A 16,334-nucleotide genomic window follows, 5' to 3' on the forward strand; every position below is an offset into this window, starting at 1 on the left:
TGATAGTAAAGAAGAAGAACTGATGCAGGTCAAAGCACAGTTAGCTGAAGTTCTGAAGAAAGCTGAAGATAATCTGATAAGAGATTTTGTTAAGAATCATTATGGATTCAGATTGATTCAGTGATGCTGGTAAAGATGGATGTTTTGTAAGTTGTAATTATTTGTTTAGTCAAACTCTTATTGCATTTGAAGTTAAATGTTTTTGACATCATCAAATTTATTAACTTGTACATTCTTGCATAATTTACAAGTTGGGGGAGATTGTTGAATATATTTGAGATGTCATGTCTAATATGTTTCATGTTTAGTTCTCAGATCTTAATAAATAGGAAATATCTGTTCTTACTGGAATCAGGACTTACTAGAAGTCAAAACTTAAGGATATCAGAACTCAGATTATCAGAAGATAATATTAGAAGATGGATATCAGAACTTAAGTACTGGAGGACTTACAGTTAAGGAAGGAAGCTGATTTACAGGAAAGAAGATTGAGACTAATACAAGAAGAAGATATGCAAGGAAAGAGTTCGAGGACTAGAAGAATTATAAGATATCTGGTTGATATATTTTAGGAGACAGAATTATATTCCATATCAACTAGAAGTTATCTTGTAACTGTGTGTCTATATAAACACAGACATAGGTTTACTATATAAGAGTTACGATCATCGAGAAGATCATATATTGTAACCTAGCAGCTCTCGTGATATTTGTTCATCACTGAGAGAGAACAGTTTCATTGTAACAGAGTTTGTTATATTGAATACATCTGTTTTCTGTTATTTGTGTTTTAAATCGATTTGATTGTATTCTACACTGTATTCAACCCCCTTCTACAGTGTTGTGTGACCTAACATATATATTTCAAAAAGTTTTAAAAAACTTTTTTTTATCTGCAACCTCACAACCTCAAATACAACTCAACTTAAAAAATTCATAATTGATTATTCCGATCTGCAATCCTAGCAACCACTCATACAACGATATTTTAACAAAATTAACAAAAAACAAATACATAAACCACGTATACAAAGATATTTCAACAAAGACAACAAAAAAAAAGAAATATATTAACAACTAATTCAACAACCAAAGTCCACAATATAAAAATCAATATTTACAAATAAATTGATAAAGTTGCTATATTTGTATATCTATATATGTGTATTTATGTCCATATATACTATCTTCACTACCAAATCTCAATAGTCGAATATAATACTCACCGCTTTTTTTTTCTTTCATCGCAATCGAGTGATTTAACAACTCGTCGAACTACGACGTAGATATCATCGTTCGTTGGATATACAAAAGTATATATATATATATATTTGCATATATATATATATAAGATGAAAGAAGATAGAAAAAAGTAGCAAAATTAAAAAGGATTATTGAGGAGAGTACTTGTGCAAAATAAAAGAGAAGGGAGAAGAAGTGGGGGTGTCTTACTTGTGCAATTTTTTTTAAAAAAAATAAACAAAAACGAAATCAAAGTGTACGATTGTATTTTTGTAAATAGTATTAAAATAGTATAAAGAAGAAATTTTCTATAAAAATTGTACTTTAATTTAGTAATATATTGTAACACCCAAATTTCATATTGAGAAGATTTGATAATTATTTCCGGTTAATAAGTTAAAGTACTAATACAAAGTGCACCAACATGATCTTTTAGGGGTTTTGTTGGGATTATTATTTATCCAAGTTAGTTGTATTTGGGCGAGTAAGTTTTGATTTATTTCGAACTCGATCGGAATCAGAATTTGACCCCATTTTCGATAAGAACTATAGGAAAGAGTGTTTATAACATCTTATATTGACAACAATGAGAGTTGTTGGGATCTTTATAAATATAATCAACGATTTGTGGTGGGTTATTTAGTCCGATCCCGATATGTATTATTTGTGGGTTTGTATGTTATATAAACTTAATATATTTAATTAGCTTTTACGATTTGATTTTGATTTAACATAAAATTAAAAATTGACTGAAATCAGACCTACGAAATATACTTCAATTTTATTTTTTTAATATTTTTATAATAATAATAATAATTATTATTATTATTGTTTCGTCGAAATTGGGAGAAAAGTTCCGATCACATCTTTTGTGCTTTAAGGAACAGTTTCTGAAACAAAATCCAAGACATACTTTTTCCTTTCTTTGGATGTTGGGTTCCGCAGAAATTGATTGCAGTTTTGTGTAAATATATGGTAAAAAGTTCTGTGTTAAAGCCAATTGAAGAATATTGATCAAGACACATCACATTCTAGTCAAGAATGTCCTCTTACCTCCCAATCCCAGGTAAAAAATTTGATACGGGAAGAAAATAAATTCAATGTACCAATTGAATCTCATATGTTTGTCATCTTTTCTGGCTAGCTTCTGTTCAAATTGCATGCAATTTGCTTTATATGCATCATGGATATTTATTTGTTCTTGTTCCATTTTAATGGCTTTTCATAAATGCATGTCAAATTTGGTATTGACACGTGCATAGAAATTGGAAACTGATAGATCATCAATATATACAAATGTTATTAATCTGGAAGTTCATGATCCTTCACATCTCAAAGGGGTAGTCAATCTGTCGCAGACCACTATACTTTTTAAGGTAGTGTAATAATGCATATATTGTGAACTTTCTTTGCGGACACTTCTGATGTCATGCATTCGACTTACTTTATAGGGTAGTGTCATGCCGAAGCAAGGGCGGATTCATGTATTGGCCAACGGGGACATGTGCCCCGTACAATCTAAAATTAGTGATTTTTTATTAGAATTTTAAGGTATAATAATGTATATTTTATAAAGTGCCTCACTAATAAATTTGAAATGCACTTATATTGTTAGTAAATCTTTCATAATTTCAACCATATTTAGTTTTATTTATACTTATATTGATAATAAATTGAAGATTAAATGGTTGAAATACTAATCTTTAACATTTAAATATAAAAAAATTCGAAAAATCTAGTGAAAATGACAAAAAAATTGAATTTTAACCTCTAGCCCGTAACATAGTACTTAAGTACATGGGTCCAGGGAACTCTGGCTCTGGATCCGCCATTGGCCGGAAGTCCTCTTTCTTGAGGTGGGAGTACATTTAAGGTCTGCGACTCTGCGTACATTTTTCCATTTTAAACCCTACTTGCGGAATTTAGTGGGTATGTTTAATTTGGTTTAGTTTAATCTCCACTGCAGCACTTTCAATTATTTGGACTTCATCTTTTAATACGGTCAAATAATTTTAATATGGTCAAATAAACGAATTCAAATTTCCTCGCTCACCTGTACAAGAACTCGAATTGACTATATCTATTGAACGAGTACTAAAGGCAGATACAGAAGGATGCACTACTTATTCATAGTCTTGTTTGTTTATATGTTTAAATCTTTCAAATAAATAGGTTAACCTTTTCTTTTACATTTTCCAAATTGCATTTGTATGTCTAACGATGACATAATGGTGTTGATGATGGTAGTGTCTAGTCTATCAATAGCAGCTCTGGGTTAAAATACATGTGAATCAAGGTTTTGTTCTTCTTAATTTTAAAATAGAACCTTATGTTATCATTTTCAGATTTTGAGGTTGTTGGCTTAGCCGGACTGCTGTGTGGAGCATAGATGGCTAGTCGTCTATGGAAAGATTCACTCAAGTTCTTGCATTGTCGTAAGAATCTTGAAAAGGATCATGTGAAATGGATCACACTAAATAACTCGTTATCCCTAAATTGTCCTCAATCCTTACAGTGTGATTGGAGGTTTCCGAAAACATGTATCGAGCCCAAAACACTGCAATTTAAAGCTTTACTACCATCATCATATCCAAAATTTGGATCCCTATGGTATGCAGAACCGCAGCGACTAAGACGTAAGTGTTCATTTTGATGGAAACAAAATTGGGGGGGGGGGGGGGCATGAACATTGTTATTGTAACACAACTCTTCATTGTGAATCTTTGGTTTATTTGTGTCTTACCCAATATAAATAAATCAAAAGAAGAAGATGCTTCTTGTTTCTTTGTCTCAAATGTGATTTCTTATTTCATAGTAATTCATGTCTCGATTTATTTTTTGCTGAATTTGTTTGGTTTGCAAGCATCTCTGTAGCTTTTGAAACGAATATATAAGAAATGACATGCTATTTCAGTGCACTATAATTTCCAGTCAAGTTAAGATTTGTCTGTTTACTACAGAGATGGAAGATATTGTTAAAAACATCTTGAAGCTTGCTAAGAGTTTGAAACATGGCAACAATGAAATACTCCTAAAGAAAAATTCTGAACTTATACAACTTGTTGAAGAGTTTCACAAACAGTACCAATCACTTCACTTCTTTGACAAAGATACAAAGGAAAAGGGAAAGCAGGATTTTACTAACGAGGACAAGGCTTCTTCTTTTTCATATTCTGATAGTGAAGAATCGGAAATATATTATAGTCCGAAGACGAGTATCTTCAGTAGTGGTCACTCCTCCTTCAATAGAGATTCCATTGCTTCTGAAGCAGGAAGTCCGCTTACAGAAGAAATAGGCGAAGTGGTAAAAGAAGCTTTTTACGTTGAACCAGTTTCATTATCTAGCAAGGTGGAGAAATCAGATGTAGATGGGCTAATTAGCGAATTCAACTTACTAAGAGAAGAGCTGGAGGAAAAAGAGGATGAAGTTCTGTATCTTACTAAAGCACGCCATGTTCGTGAGATTCAGACATCGGAAAAGATAAAAGAGCTAGATTGGCAGGTGGATACTTTGGAAAGTCAGCTAGAAATTCTAAAGACTCAGAATCAAGACCTTAAAGATATCAATATGATAAAAGATAATGAATTTAAAAGAATTTGCGAGGAAAATTTAATATTAAAAGATAGAATATTTGAACTTGAACAGATAATTGAAGATAAAGGAGATGAGATATTTTCTGCTTTGAAGAATTTCAACAATAATGAGAAGCTTTTGATGGATTCCTTAAGCTTTCAGGAAGGAAAACTTGAATTGTTGTTATCTCAAACCGGTAAGGGATCAGATGAGATACTTGTTTTGCAGCAAGAACTAGAGAAAAAATCTCATGAAATGTCAGAATTCCACAAGCTGGCGGATGGTTTGAAAGAGGAACTAGAGTATAAGAATGCAGATGAGCAGAATATGGCCAGAGAGATGAATAGTTTGAGGATCCAAATACATGATTTGGAAATGCAGCTGAATTCTTTAGGGGAGCCAAAAGGTATTAATGAAGTAAAACAGTTAATATCTCAAAATGAGCAGCTGTATGACAAAATATTCTTATTAGAAGCCGAACTTAAAGAGAAGGAAGATGAGATTTCCACCCTCCAAGAAATATTTGAAACTGATCATGGTGATATTAAATTGCAGCAAGTATGTGATTTTTTACAGACTGAGAAGGAAACGGAAACACACTTGGAGAGGGAGAAGGAAATGTACAGGATGCACGTGGACCACAGACAAGTAAAAGGGATTGTAGATACCGATTCAACAGAAGATATAAATGACAAGGAAGAAGAAATTCTTGGGACGAAGGAAAAAATCAAAAAACTAGAGAACAAAGTGGGAGATTTGGAAAGAATAGTTATAGAGAATGAAGAAGATGTGCAAGTTTTAAAGGAGGAGAAAAGGGAGGCAATACGGCAGTTATGTGTGTGGCAAGATTACCATTTCAACCGTTATGACTTGCTCAAGAAAGCATTTTCTGAGTTGATTGCAAGAAATCAGGTCAGGGCGCGCTAGAACAGTTCTATCTTTTGCTCTTTAAATATTCCTTTAGATACCAATTCTTTTTTAATTTGAAATTTTCTTTTCTTTATGACTCTTTGTCCAGAGTATATTTTTGTTGCGTCCAAATGCTAGCTTTAGATTGTTATATTACCAGATCAAGATTGAGGCCTTGAAACCACTTGGTCCTAAGTTTGATTTTCATGCATGTTTGTGTGATGTAATGAAGTTGTATGCTTATAAACCCGTTTTTTTTTTCTTTATTTGTATATCATCACTAATTTGGAAGACTTGCTTTATAATTTTTTAAATATTCGTATATTGAGTTATTCACATCTGCTGGTAATAGGGTACCGGAATCAATAGACTATCAGTGGCCACTATATAATTTCTCATGAGATGAGAGCCTTATCATCTGTATATTACTCTGGTTAAGTGTCTTTCTACATTTTACCTATTAGTTTCTATCAGATATTGTGTAAATTGCTAGATATCATATTACATATTATGGGTTCGATTCAAATCCTGGAAACAACTCTCCAGTAGTTGCTGCTTAAGGATGACATTATCAAAACCAACATTCTACTTTCTATAAGGATGACATTATTTGTTACCAACTGGTGAATAAAGTTTGTGGACAACCCCGTTCATACAATTTTCTCTGATATCGTTGTAGCATGATCCATGTTGAAAAGTATTAAACGATGTGATTTAACAAGTGTCAAACTAAAAGATCAGCATTTCATGTTGATAAGTATTAATCGATATGATTTGATAAGTTTCAATATAACACTATATGGTGGCAGTTCTGGATTTTAAGTCGCTTTTGTATAAAAGTTGTCAATTTTGTGTTTTAAAACTCAATAAAATTTGATAATATTAAATTTATTAACCTATGCTAATATTTTAAAAAAAATCCCCCGATCATCGAAAAATGTTAAATGCATCAAATTTATAGTGTGTATTAAGCGTGAGATTAGTTATACTTACTGCGCTAGGGTTACGTGTTTTTTCCAACAAACTTAACAATTACACTTACGCCGCAAACTTATCATAGGGCTAGTTACACTTACGGCGCTAAGTTTAGGTTTTTAGTGTATTTTGTCTTAGCGCGTTAAATAGCCACAATAAATTTGTTATAAAAAACGTTGGTTTGGACCGAAATCCAATCTAAAAAAACCATTTCTGGTCATGTGTTCCTAATCGACTCGTATTCATATCATCTTCTATATTCTGAATCCGTAAATAGCTAGTGTCGATAATCAGTTCGATTCAGACCATGTCAGACATTTTCACCATAATTAAGCTACGATTTCCACTAGTGTCATTAATCTTAAAAGACAACCATACACACTTCAATATTGACTAAATTCGGACAAGGGATTTTACTGCATAGATTATGGATATAGAAGACTGGTTGGAACTTGGAAGCTAAATTTTTTAAGGATTTCATCCTAGCAGAAAGTTTGGACTACAAAAGTAGCCATATGTATCCGAACACAGTGTGACCTATAGCGGAATAGTAGAATTATTTTCAGGGGGAACCTTGGCCTAAAAGAATTCTTTATACAGAGTATTAGGATGAAACAATAGCATTCTATACCAGCACACAACTGTTCTTCCAAAGGAGGAGCTCAAGTCAAGACACCGTTCTCACATTTTTCCTAATTACATCTCTAACCTAGATGCACTAACGCCGCTAAGATAAGTAAGTCTTCAGAGAAGGATAATTTCTATGCAAGAAATTATTTTGTTTAAGATTAAAATTTTAAAATCCATAACACACATCAAAGATGGTTCGTTTGAAACCGTGTTCCTCTTTTTCTACCCTCTGTTTTAAGAACCTCTCAGTGAATGTTCCTCAAGTTCAAGAGCTAAATTATGTCTTTCTTTCTTATGTGAAAATTTACATGCAGAAAGAGGTCTTAATAATAACTAAACTTCTGAGTGCTTTTCATTTAAATAGTTTCCTCTTAGGCTGCATTAGTTAGATTATGAAGAGCACAATTCCTAAAGGCTTTTAAAATTTTTGAGAATCATAACCGCAAGTAGACTAGAGCATAAACATAAAACTTGTGATTTCTAAAAAGGAAATTTCTCACATTACATCTAATTAATAAATGAATAGCCAAACTTCAAGTCAAAGCGGCAGGAAACTGCCTTCTCTAGCATAAAATGAAATGGAAAATTAACAAATGTTATGGGAACCTCGGTGTTTAATTATCAGAACAACAAGAATCATGACTATGAAGTACAACGCTAACCTCTTAAACAGGCAACGGATATATACAGCTTAAAGACAAGGTACCATGGAGTTACAGTTCTCAATGTGTGAATCAATCTACCTTATTGTAACAAACTTATTAGTACCATGTTTTGCCCAATGTGACTTCAAGTCAATTGCATTAGAAAAGTTATAACCTTCAGAAGCAAGTTTCTCCAAGACCTTCTTGAATGCACCCTGACTCATCTTCCTTCCAGCAATCCTGGATCCGCGACGCTTGGTGCTCATTGGAAGAGGATATGTTGAAATGGTAGTGGTGCAACAAGCAGATTGCCAACCTCCACAGCCCCATCGATAACACTGCTGCGGATTTCCTGTGCAAGAGCAAACAGGTGGCGGAATCCCTGAAATGTCCATATCAATCCCATTAATCACTACTTCCACACTCTTCTTTACCGCCTTCGGCTTCTGAGTGGAGGATTTCCCATCCTCATTTGATACAGATGGACCCTTCTTTGGCTTCTTCGCTCTTGGGGCTTTCGGAGTAACAGGACCTGGTCGTTTCTTTGTAAGACCACTGCTATCACCCTTTCTAATATCCGGTTTTACATCTTCAGTCAACCCCTGATCCTTTGACAAGGAATCCATTGGCTGCATAATCTGCATTGTATGGTGACTAGAATGAGCCTCAGGATGAACACCAAAACTCGAGTTTCCAGGAAGAACGTGCATAAGCCGATCTCTTTGTATCCAACTATCCCTCATCATATAATTCATAGGTACAGGAGCCTCAGAAACCACACAATTGCGAGGATTGTAAGCCCCGTTGGAATTAACCATCACTGGATCACGGGATGACAGGAAAGGTTTCGTGTCCCTGTGATCACCTCCAATTGGTGACATTAATTGAAGACCAAGATGTTCCTTAAACGAAGGCTCGTAATAACCCCAATTCCGCATATTCAACCCATCATCATCCATCGAAAACTACATAACACCACAACCACCACCATAAAGATTACATTTTTAGCATTGTACCATCTCAATTAACCATACCAAAATCATATAAATAATCAAAAACAAATCCCCAAAATTTCATTTAATTGAATTCATAGAATCCACATAATAAACATACGAAATTCAAGAACAATTGTCAATTTTATGGGTTGAATACAGATCCAATAAAAAAAAGATACAAATACAAGATCCATGAAATACAATCAAAATGCAGAACATTACAGGCATCGATTAATCTAATTTCGATCGGATCACAAAAATTAATGAATAAAAATTTGATCTTTATGTGTAAATTGTATAATAAGTGCATCATTTAATTATCTGCAATACAAATGTGTGTATGTGTGACAGAGGTGACAAATTATAATTTACAGATCTGAGAGAGAAGAGAGAGAGGGAGAAAGGACAAATATACATACACAAAGATATATGAGATAGAGGGAGAGAGACGGGAGGGAGAGAGACGGGAGAGAGAGAGACGGGAGAGAGAGAGAGAGACTTACTTGTGGGAGTAAAACAGATGTTTTAGGGTTTTGATCTTGAGAGAGAGAGGGAGAGAGAGGAGAGAGGAGAGAGATAAGAAAGGAAAGAAAAAAGAAGAGAGAGAAATAAGAAAGAGATAAGAGGAGAGAGATGTAGAGAGAGAGACCCGAGTCCCCTTGTTTTATGTGTTCATTTCATTTATTTTATTATTTTATTATTATTATTATGTAAATGGAAATGGAAACAAATCTATGCACACAAGTCACAACCCACTCTTTTCTCTTGGGCCCATTGCTGTATAGAGAATTCACCTTCAGTTGACCCAAAATAAATATTTAGTTCTTTTCTTTATTTTAGTGCTTAATTAATTTTTGAAAAGTTTTTAGTGCTTAATTTTAGTTACTGAATTAAGAATTTTTATACTTGTATAATTGTATTTATGCAATCATTTTAATTGAGATTTCGGTATTTTAAATATGTTATTTACATTTGTGATTAAGTCAATAAAAGGTTTCGCAGTAATTTAGTTCTTCCCTTATTCAAAGAAAATCCCTTAAAAATCATGATAAGGGATGTTCGTGATTTTACTTGGTAAAAATTTCATCCAATCATATTAATTTTTCTAATAAAAGTTTTATTGTTTTAAATTAAAAAAATCACATGAAACTTAAGTTTTTACCGTAAATTTGAAAAATATGAAGTAAAACATGTAGTACACAAATAAAAACCACCTTAAAACCTCTATGCATTTAAAAGATAGGTAATGATATATACCAGAGATCTCGGATACCAAATTTATTCAAAAACGTCACGTGATATTTATTTATATGTAAAGTTATATATATATATATATATATATTCAGTAGAGGATCATTTCATTTAAGAGATATTAACCTATAATATAATAACAACTCATGATTCAGGAATGGGAAAATTTAAAACAACTTTTAAAAGATTTAGTATTTCTCTTGAAGAATACATATTTCTACGCTTTTCAAATCAAGCAATAAAAAAGGAAGGATTGTGCAGCCAATATCTTGATTCTTTCCCTTTACAGAATTCTTTAGATAAGTGATTGGTATGATTGATATCTGAATGACTTTACTTAGCAAAAGAAGACATCTTGAATGACCTTTTAAACCTGTACATTTTACTCTGAGTGTTTCCAAATTAGTAATGGTTTTACTAAATCCCAAATGTAAAAACTCCCGAATTTGTCACAAAATTCTGGCAACTTACAAAAAAAATGTTGCAACATTATAATAAACATTTTTACCTGTTTTCATTTGATTAGACACCTAGGACTCCAAAGGGATGATTATGTGTCAAGTAATAGACACCTCAATAGAAATTATCCAATCACCTTGTATTACAGTTGCTCTAAATTAGAGCTGACATTCATTGTTCCTACTGTTACTGAACAGGTACATCAATCTCTAACGTTTCACAACTCACCACAAACAAGTTGCCAAAAATAAAAACTACAACTTTGAGCCTTCTACAAGGCCAAAACATCCGAGGACAATAACATGAACCAACTTTGTGTTGTCTGCTGTCTGATCATAAGTTTAATCCTATAGAAGAGAAGGGTATTGGGTATAGTTCTACTACATATATGTAACTTCTATGCTATGCTCCACAGTTCGTTTCCCACATACTGGATACCCTTTGTAAACCAAAAACACAAAGTCAGTAAGGTACACAAAGTCCTCAGTGCTAAACACGGATTGTTGATCCGCTGTTACGCTTTGTGGCGGTTGAGGAGCCACCACGCACATGATCTTGCGTTGAGCTTCTCCAGTTCGGCCCATGAGGTTCCCCGTCTCTGCCTCCATGGCCTTCCCCATCACGGCTCCGAGCATTGTCATTTCGATAGCCACTTCTCCCATATATTGACCGTCCTTGACTGTTGGCACCTGCATCGAAAATTAAAAATTACATCTTTTAACACGAGCTTCAGGAAACTGTTGGCCCATAATTCATATTTATTTATATGTTGCAACTTGGGGGCTAGCTGCAGGGGCACAGAGTGTGCACCTGTTCTTTAATTGGGCTAAAGTACGTGTGTAATCCAAAAATTAAATCAAACTTTGGCCCAAGTACAATGCACAGCCTACTTCGTACATGTTCTGGGTGATACCTTAGAACACGTAAATTGTATGAATGTTCTGAACAAAAATAAAAGGCATATGCAGCAATATTATATGTAAGTGCTACACTAGTCATTAAGTATCATTACTTTTTATAATAATTTTAAGTTGTAAGATACATCCTATATAGATGTTGCACTGGAAGTCTTTCAAGTCTTATAGCATCGAGAATGGAAATTACTGTCATTTATCTCTTCACAACTAACAGAAACACACCCATGAGTCATGATGTAACACAAGAAAGCAATGTTCTATTTTATCATTCAGACAAGAATTATAAAATACTGTAAATATTTGTAGCATAATATAATTTTAATTACCTTGATTAAAGGATCTTTTGTACTGAACTTCAAATTTCCAGCCACCGATCCAAATTCCACCAGCCTGGATATTAAACATATCCGCGATTCAGCTTAGAAAGGTGCACGGAGTATAAAGGTAAGAGAGCAAACATGTAGAATAAATAGTCTTATATTGATAAAGTTCAGATAAGTTGAACATGTAATTAATCAACTGAAAAATTGTTGATCTCAATAAGTTTATGCTTCAAACGTAACATCAAATAATAATCAATGCTTGACGTAGATTTCAAAAAATGACAAATTTATTCACTCTATCAATAAGTGAGCCAGATCTGGTGTACGATAAGGGATTCGCCTTTTCAATTGATTCCTACTGATCGGATAAAAAAAAAATCTTTAATGCATATTCAACTCCAGGGATTAATCGAAAAAAAATATATATTGGCTCTACCTCCTATACTAGACAAATTATGCACTAGACCTGTTATATCAACATAGTGTATTAACATTTCAACTGGATACATCAGCTATTAATATTACAGTGAGAAAACGATAATCAAGAAATAGAATTAAATAATCGAATTATATATAGAGTACAGTACCTCTACAACACTGCGGGCAGATTTAGCTGATTCAAATTCCACAAAAGCAAAACGATATCCGTCCTGAACAAAGCATTCAGTTAAAAGCTTATTAATATCCGTTATCAACTAAGTGTATTACTTCGAAATTAGAATGTGACAATGTATTAACATGAATATGATCAGCCAACCTCTGGATATTCTCTAATTTGCAAGCTATTTGGTCTAACAACACCAAACTTTTTCACCTCAGCTAGAAGGGTTTCTTTTGTCATATTTGGAGGCAAATCCTTGATATGAATCCCTTTAGGTGCTGCGTATATAGAAAATGTAAAGGGCACTAACACTTTTTCACAATGACTTACAATCATAAACACACTCCCTTGAAAAGGTTAGTAACCACTCAAAGTACCTTCTGCAGTCAAACCATTTTTCATGTCTGGAGCGTCATTGATAGGAAATGAGGCTGCTTTGGAAAGGGCAGGCAGGCCAGCTTTTGTTAAATCTGCTACATGAGGCGAAGACACCTGGACATGGGCCGATAGAGGACCTTCTCTAGTCAACTTCAATCATAAAAGAAAATAATTAATATAATAGTAATTTAAAAAATAGAGTTCAAAGGATTGAAAATATAAAGTATTTACTCACAACTGATGCATAAGATACTTTCTTCAAGGTATCTTCAGGAATCTGAACTGGAAGTTCCATTTTCTTCCTTGGACTAGAAGGATTGCAGCTTCTTTTAAAGGTTTCAAAAGCCTCTTTAGGAGTTGGATCAAGAACGACTAGTGTCGCTTGCTCATCATTGAGAACATCAACGACTTCTGAAATAAAATATAGAGATTGAGCATCACAACAAGGTAATAAAAATATATCAAAAACAAAGAAACACCTAAACATATTTAGCAAAAAAGAAAGAAAAAGAAACACCTAAACAGATAAAAAAAGTGAACATACCAGAATTTTGGGGAGATAAAACGGTTGGTGATCTGGGTACGGCCTGAGGAACCTCTGGAGGATCAGACAATAATGCCTTAGGTTCTACCACATCCAAAATATGAAGAATGTCATTGTGAACATAAAAACCTCCGGTTTCTTGTGGAACCAGAATATAGGTTTGTGCAAATTTTCTCTTAATATTCTCCTTATCAGTTAAAGTTCCAGTTACTCCAACAATTATTGATCCCATCACAGATTCTTGGGCATGCACAACTTCCACAATAGGATCACACCCCTTGTAAATGTAGGACTTTACTGCATCATTAATTCCCTGAAACAAAATATTAATTTTTAACTGAACAAAGTACAAACCTTGAATTAATAAGAGCACAATTAAGTGTCAAACTACGAAGACAAGTTTACAAAATTCTATGCATGAAAGGTGCACAAAATATATCATGTAAATTTAGGACCAAAAGAGAATTTGGACTGGAATTATAACTGATTGTATGCAAATGCTGAAACAAGTATTTCATTACTATTTCAAAAGTATTCGGATGAACACACCTCCATTGTGGTTGCTGACACCATCGTACCATCGGATCCTGGATGAGCCATGATGCTACAATCTTTGTAAAACTTGTGGAGATTTTCAGGAGATACCCGAAGAATGTGGTAATATTGGAGCACAAATGCATCTGCTACTTGTTGAGCAGACAATGTCGGATATCCCGGAGCAGCTTCTTCTTTCATATCTGCAAATATGTTAACAAGAGCGTCATATAAAAATATTTTATAAAGATTATTTACATCCATCCGTTTTATATAGAGTAAGGTAGTAAAATATATAAGGATAAAAGGATAACACCGTTTATAAACCTAAAACATTATGAAGAAAGATACGCTTCGGCAACTTGCTTCATAAGGGGAAATGTCATGCAATTAATGTAATTGTCCATATATAACACATATATAACACTTTCAATTACAAATAAAATGGTACAGCATTACGTGAGTATCACTTCTAACAGAAGCAGAGACACACATGCACGTTTATACAGTTGCATTCATATAAAAACCAGCTTAATCACTTATACACAACTAACAAAAACATAACAAGAATGACAAAAAAAAACAATAAGATCACAATCAATGAGCCAAAAAACAGTTTCAAAAAAGAGCAGATTAGAAGCGGATGAATCAGGTTCAGCAAATCCGATTTCTAAAAGACGTAGCCACCCCATACACATTAATACGGTTATGTGCATATAAAAACACGTCGGCTTAATCACTTAGTCATATTCAACACATTTTACATAATCAAAACCAGAATCGCAAGAAAATTAAACAATAAAATCACAATCAATCAACCAAATAAGAAATAAAAAATGAGCATATAAGCACAACAGGATGAATCAGGTTAAGGAAGTCTGATTTCTAAAATCGCAGACACACACATGCACATTTATACGGTTACGTGCATATAAAAACTTAACCTCTTGGTCATAGACTCATATTCAACTCAATTTACAAATATACTGGAATAGCAAGAAAAAACAAACAGTAAATTCACAACCAATCAAACAAAAAACAAAACGAAAAATGAGCAGATTAACGAAACAGGATGAATCAAGTTTAAAAAAATTCTTTTTTCAATTTTTTGCTAGACTGCAGCAAATTTATAAGCAGATAAATGAAATCTCAGCACCAATACCATACTAAAAAACAGTAATCAAAACCAACAGAGACTTGTATAGTCAATAAACCAGGTTTTCATATCAACATCATGCACACAAACCATACAACATAGCGAAAAAACACTGAACATTTAATTTGCAATAGATCTTCATCAAAAACCCTTGATACAATCAAATCAACAACAAATCATCAAATCTCGTAAGAAAAAAAATCGAAACACATACCAGCCATGATCTAGCACTTCTTCAAACAGTCCAAAACTGAAAACCCCTGAAATCAAATCACAAAAGGCAAAAAAAAACCCTTGATCAGAAGATAAAAACAGTAAAAATGCACGTCAAGAATCAAAACTCCACAAAAAAATAAAAAAAACCCATCAATCAAGAAACAAAAAGGGCCAATCTTTCACAAAAATCACCAAAAAAAACAAGATTCACAAGGCTGATACATCGATATAGACATAGATACACAACTAAATGAAAAATTTATCAAGTAAAAAGTGTGACAAGAAATGTACCAAGACAAACTTACAACAATTGAGACCAAGACCGGCAAGAGCAGCAAATAAGAAAACTTAGGACTATGTTTTTTTTGCTGTCCTCGTATTTATACTTGTACTAGGACTAGGGACCATGTGTGTACCCCGGTGTGAGCCCAGATAGGGATTGTTGGGAGGGAATATTTCGTATTTTTATGACAGGTCTGCATTAGAATAAATAAATGGTCTAGATTGTTGGGGCGCATGAAAATTAGTGTAGGTGTCATGTATTGGATTATAACTCTTTTGAAATGAGGATATTGAGGGTTCATTGCCATTTTATTATATGTTGACTTTTTGGGATAGTTTATCTATCTGTAGAGGCTGACAGCGGTCAGCATCCTTGGACCGTGTTTGGCAATCTTTTTCGAGTTTATTGTTTTTACGGGACAACTTTTAAAATAGTTATCAATGGGATATTTTAAAAAAATTCCTAATTTTTTTTATTAAGTTAAGATTTATAACAAATATATATGCTAAAGTATTTAAATATGTTTTTAAAATATTTAGAATTGTTAACCATGTATATAAATTTATACAATTAAATAAATTTTGAAAAAATAGGTTAAACAAGTAAATAGGTTTTAAAAATGTATTTTTATAAAATCGTTATTTTCTGAATTAGAATAGGTTTTTAAAGCAAGTATAAAATAAATATATCCATTACTCGTCCA

General features: G+C 33.1%; 3 protein-coding genes across 4 annotated transcripts; 1 reads left to right on the plus strand and 2 right to left on the minus strand.

Annotated features, from left to right (window-relative positions):
- Positions 1–2,144: 2,144 nt before the first annotated feature.
- LOC141672706 (uncharacterized) lies at positions 2,145–6,032 on the plus strand. Its single transcript, XM_074479353.1, has 3 exons — positions 2,145–2,308; positions 3,588–3,878; positions 4,203–6,032. The coding sequence occupies exons 2-3, from the start codon at positions 3,632–3,634 to the stop codon at positions 5,741–5,743; spliced, it is 1,788 nt and encodes a 595-aa protein (XP_074335454.1). The 5' UTR covers positions 2,145–2,308; positions 3,588–3,631; the 3' UTR covers positions 5,744–6,032.
- A 1,830-nt stretch (positions 6,033–7,862) lies between these two features.
- On the minus strand, positions 7,863–9,628 carry LOC141672563 (protein BASIC PENTACYSTEINE1-like). The gene is made up of 2 exons (XM_074479183.1): positions 9,473–9,628; positions 7,863–8,939 (listed from the first exon to the last, which is right to left on the minus strand). The coding sequence occupies exon 2, from the start codon at positions 8,931–8,933 to the stop codon at positions 8,070–8,072; it is 864 nt and encodes a 287-aa protein (XP_074335284.1). The 5' UTR covers positions 8,934–8,939; positions 9,473–9,628; the 3' UTR covers positions 7,863–8,069.
- Positions 9,629–10,803: 1,175 nt separating this feature from the next.
- LOC141670511 (nuclear transport factor 2-like) lies at positions 10,804–15,802 on the minus strand. 2 transcript variants are annotated; one of them, XM_074476403.1, is made up of 10 exons: positions 15,654–15,802; positions 15,347–15,392; positions 13,992–14,179; positions 13,443–13,755; positions 13,134–13,309; positions 12,898–13,048; positions 12,677–12,798; positions 12,507–12,569; positions 11,923–11,986; positions 10,804–11,368 (listed from the first exon to the last, which is right to left on the minus strand). In XM_074476403.1, the coding sequence occupies exons 2-10, from the start codon at positions 15,351–15,353 to the stop codon at positions 11,169–11,171; spliced, it is 1,284 nt and encodes a 427-aa protein (XP_074332504.1). In that variant the 5' UTR covers positions 15,354–15,392; positions 15,654–15,802; the 3' UTR covers positions 10,804–11,168. The 2 variants fall into 2 exon arrangements, with proteins under 2 accessions (XP_074332504.1, XP_074332505.1); XM_074476404.1 differs by having other exon boundaries at positions 15,640–15,787.
- Between the last annotated feature and the right edge of the window lie 532 nt (positions 15,803–16,334).

Source organism: Apium graveolens, chromosome 7 (assembly GCF_009905375.1).
Source record: "Apium graveolens cultivar Ventura chromosome 7, ASM990537v1, whole genome shotgun sequence".
Classification (NCBI taxonomy): domain Eukaryota; kingdom Viridiplantae; phylum Streptophyta; class Magnoliopsida; order Apiales; family Apiaceae; genus Apium; species Apium graveolens.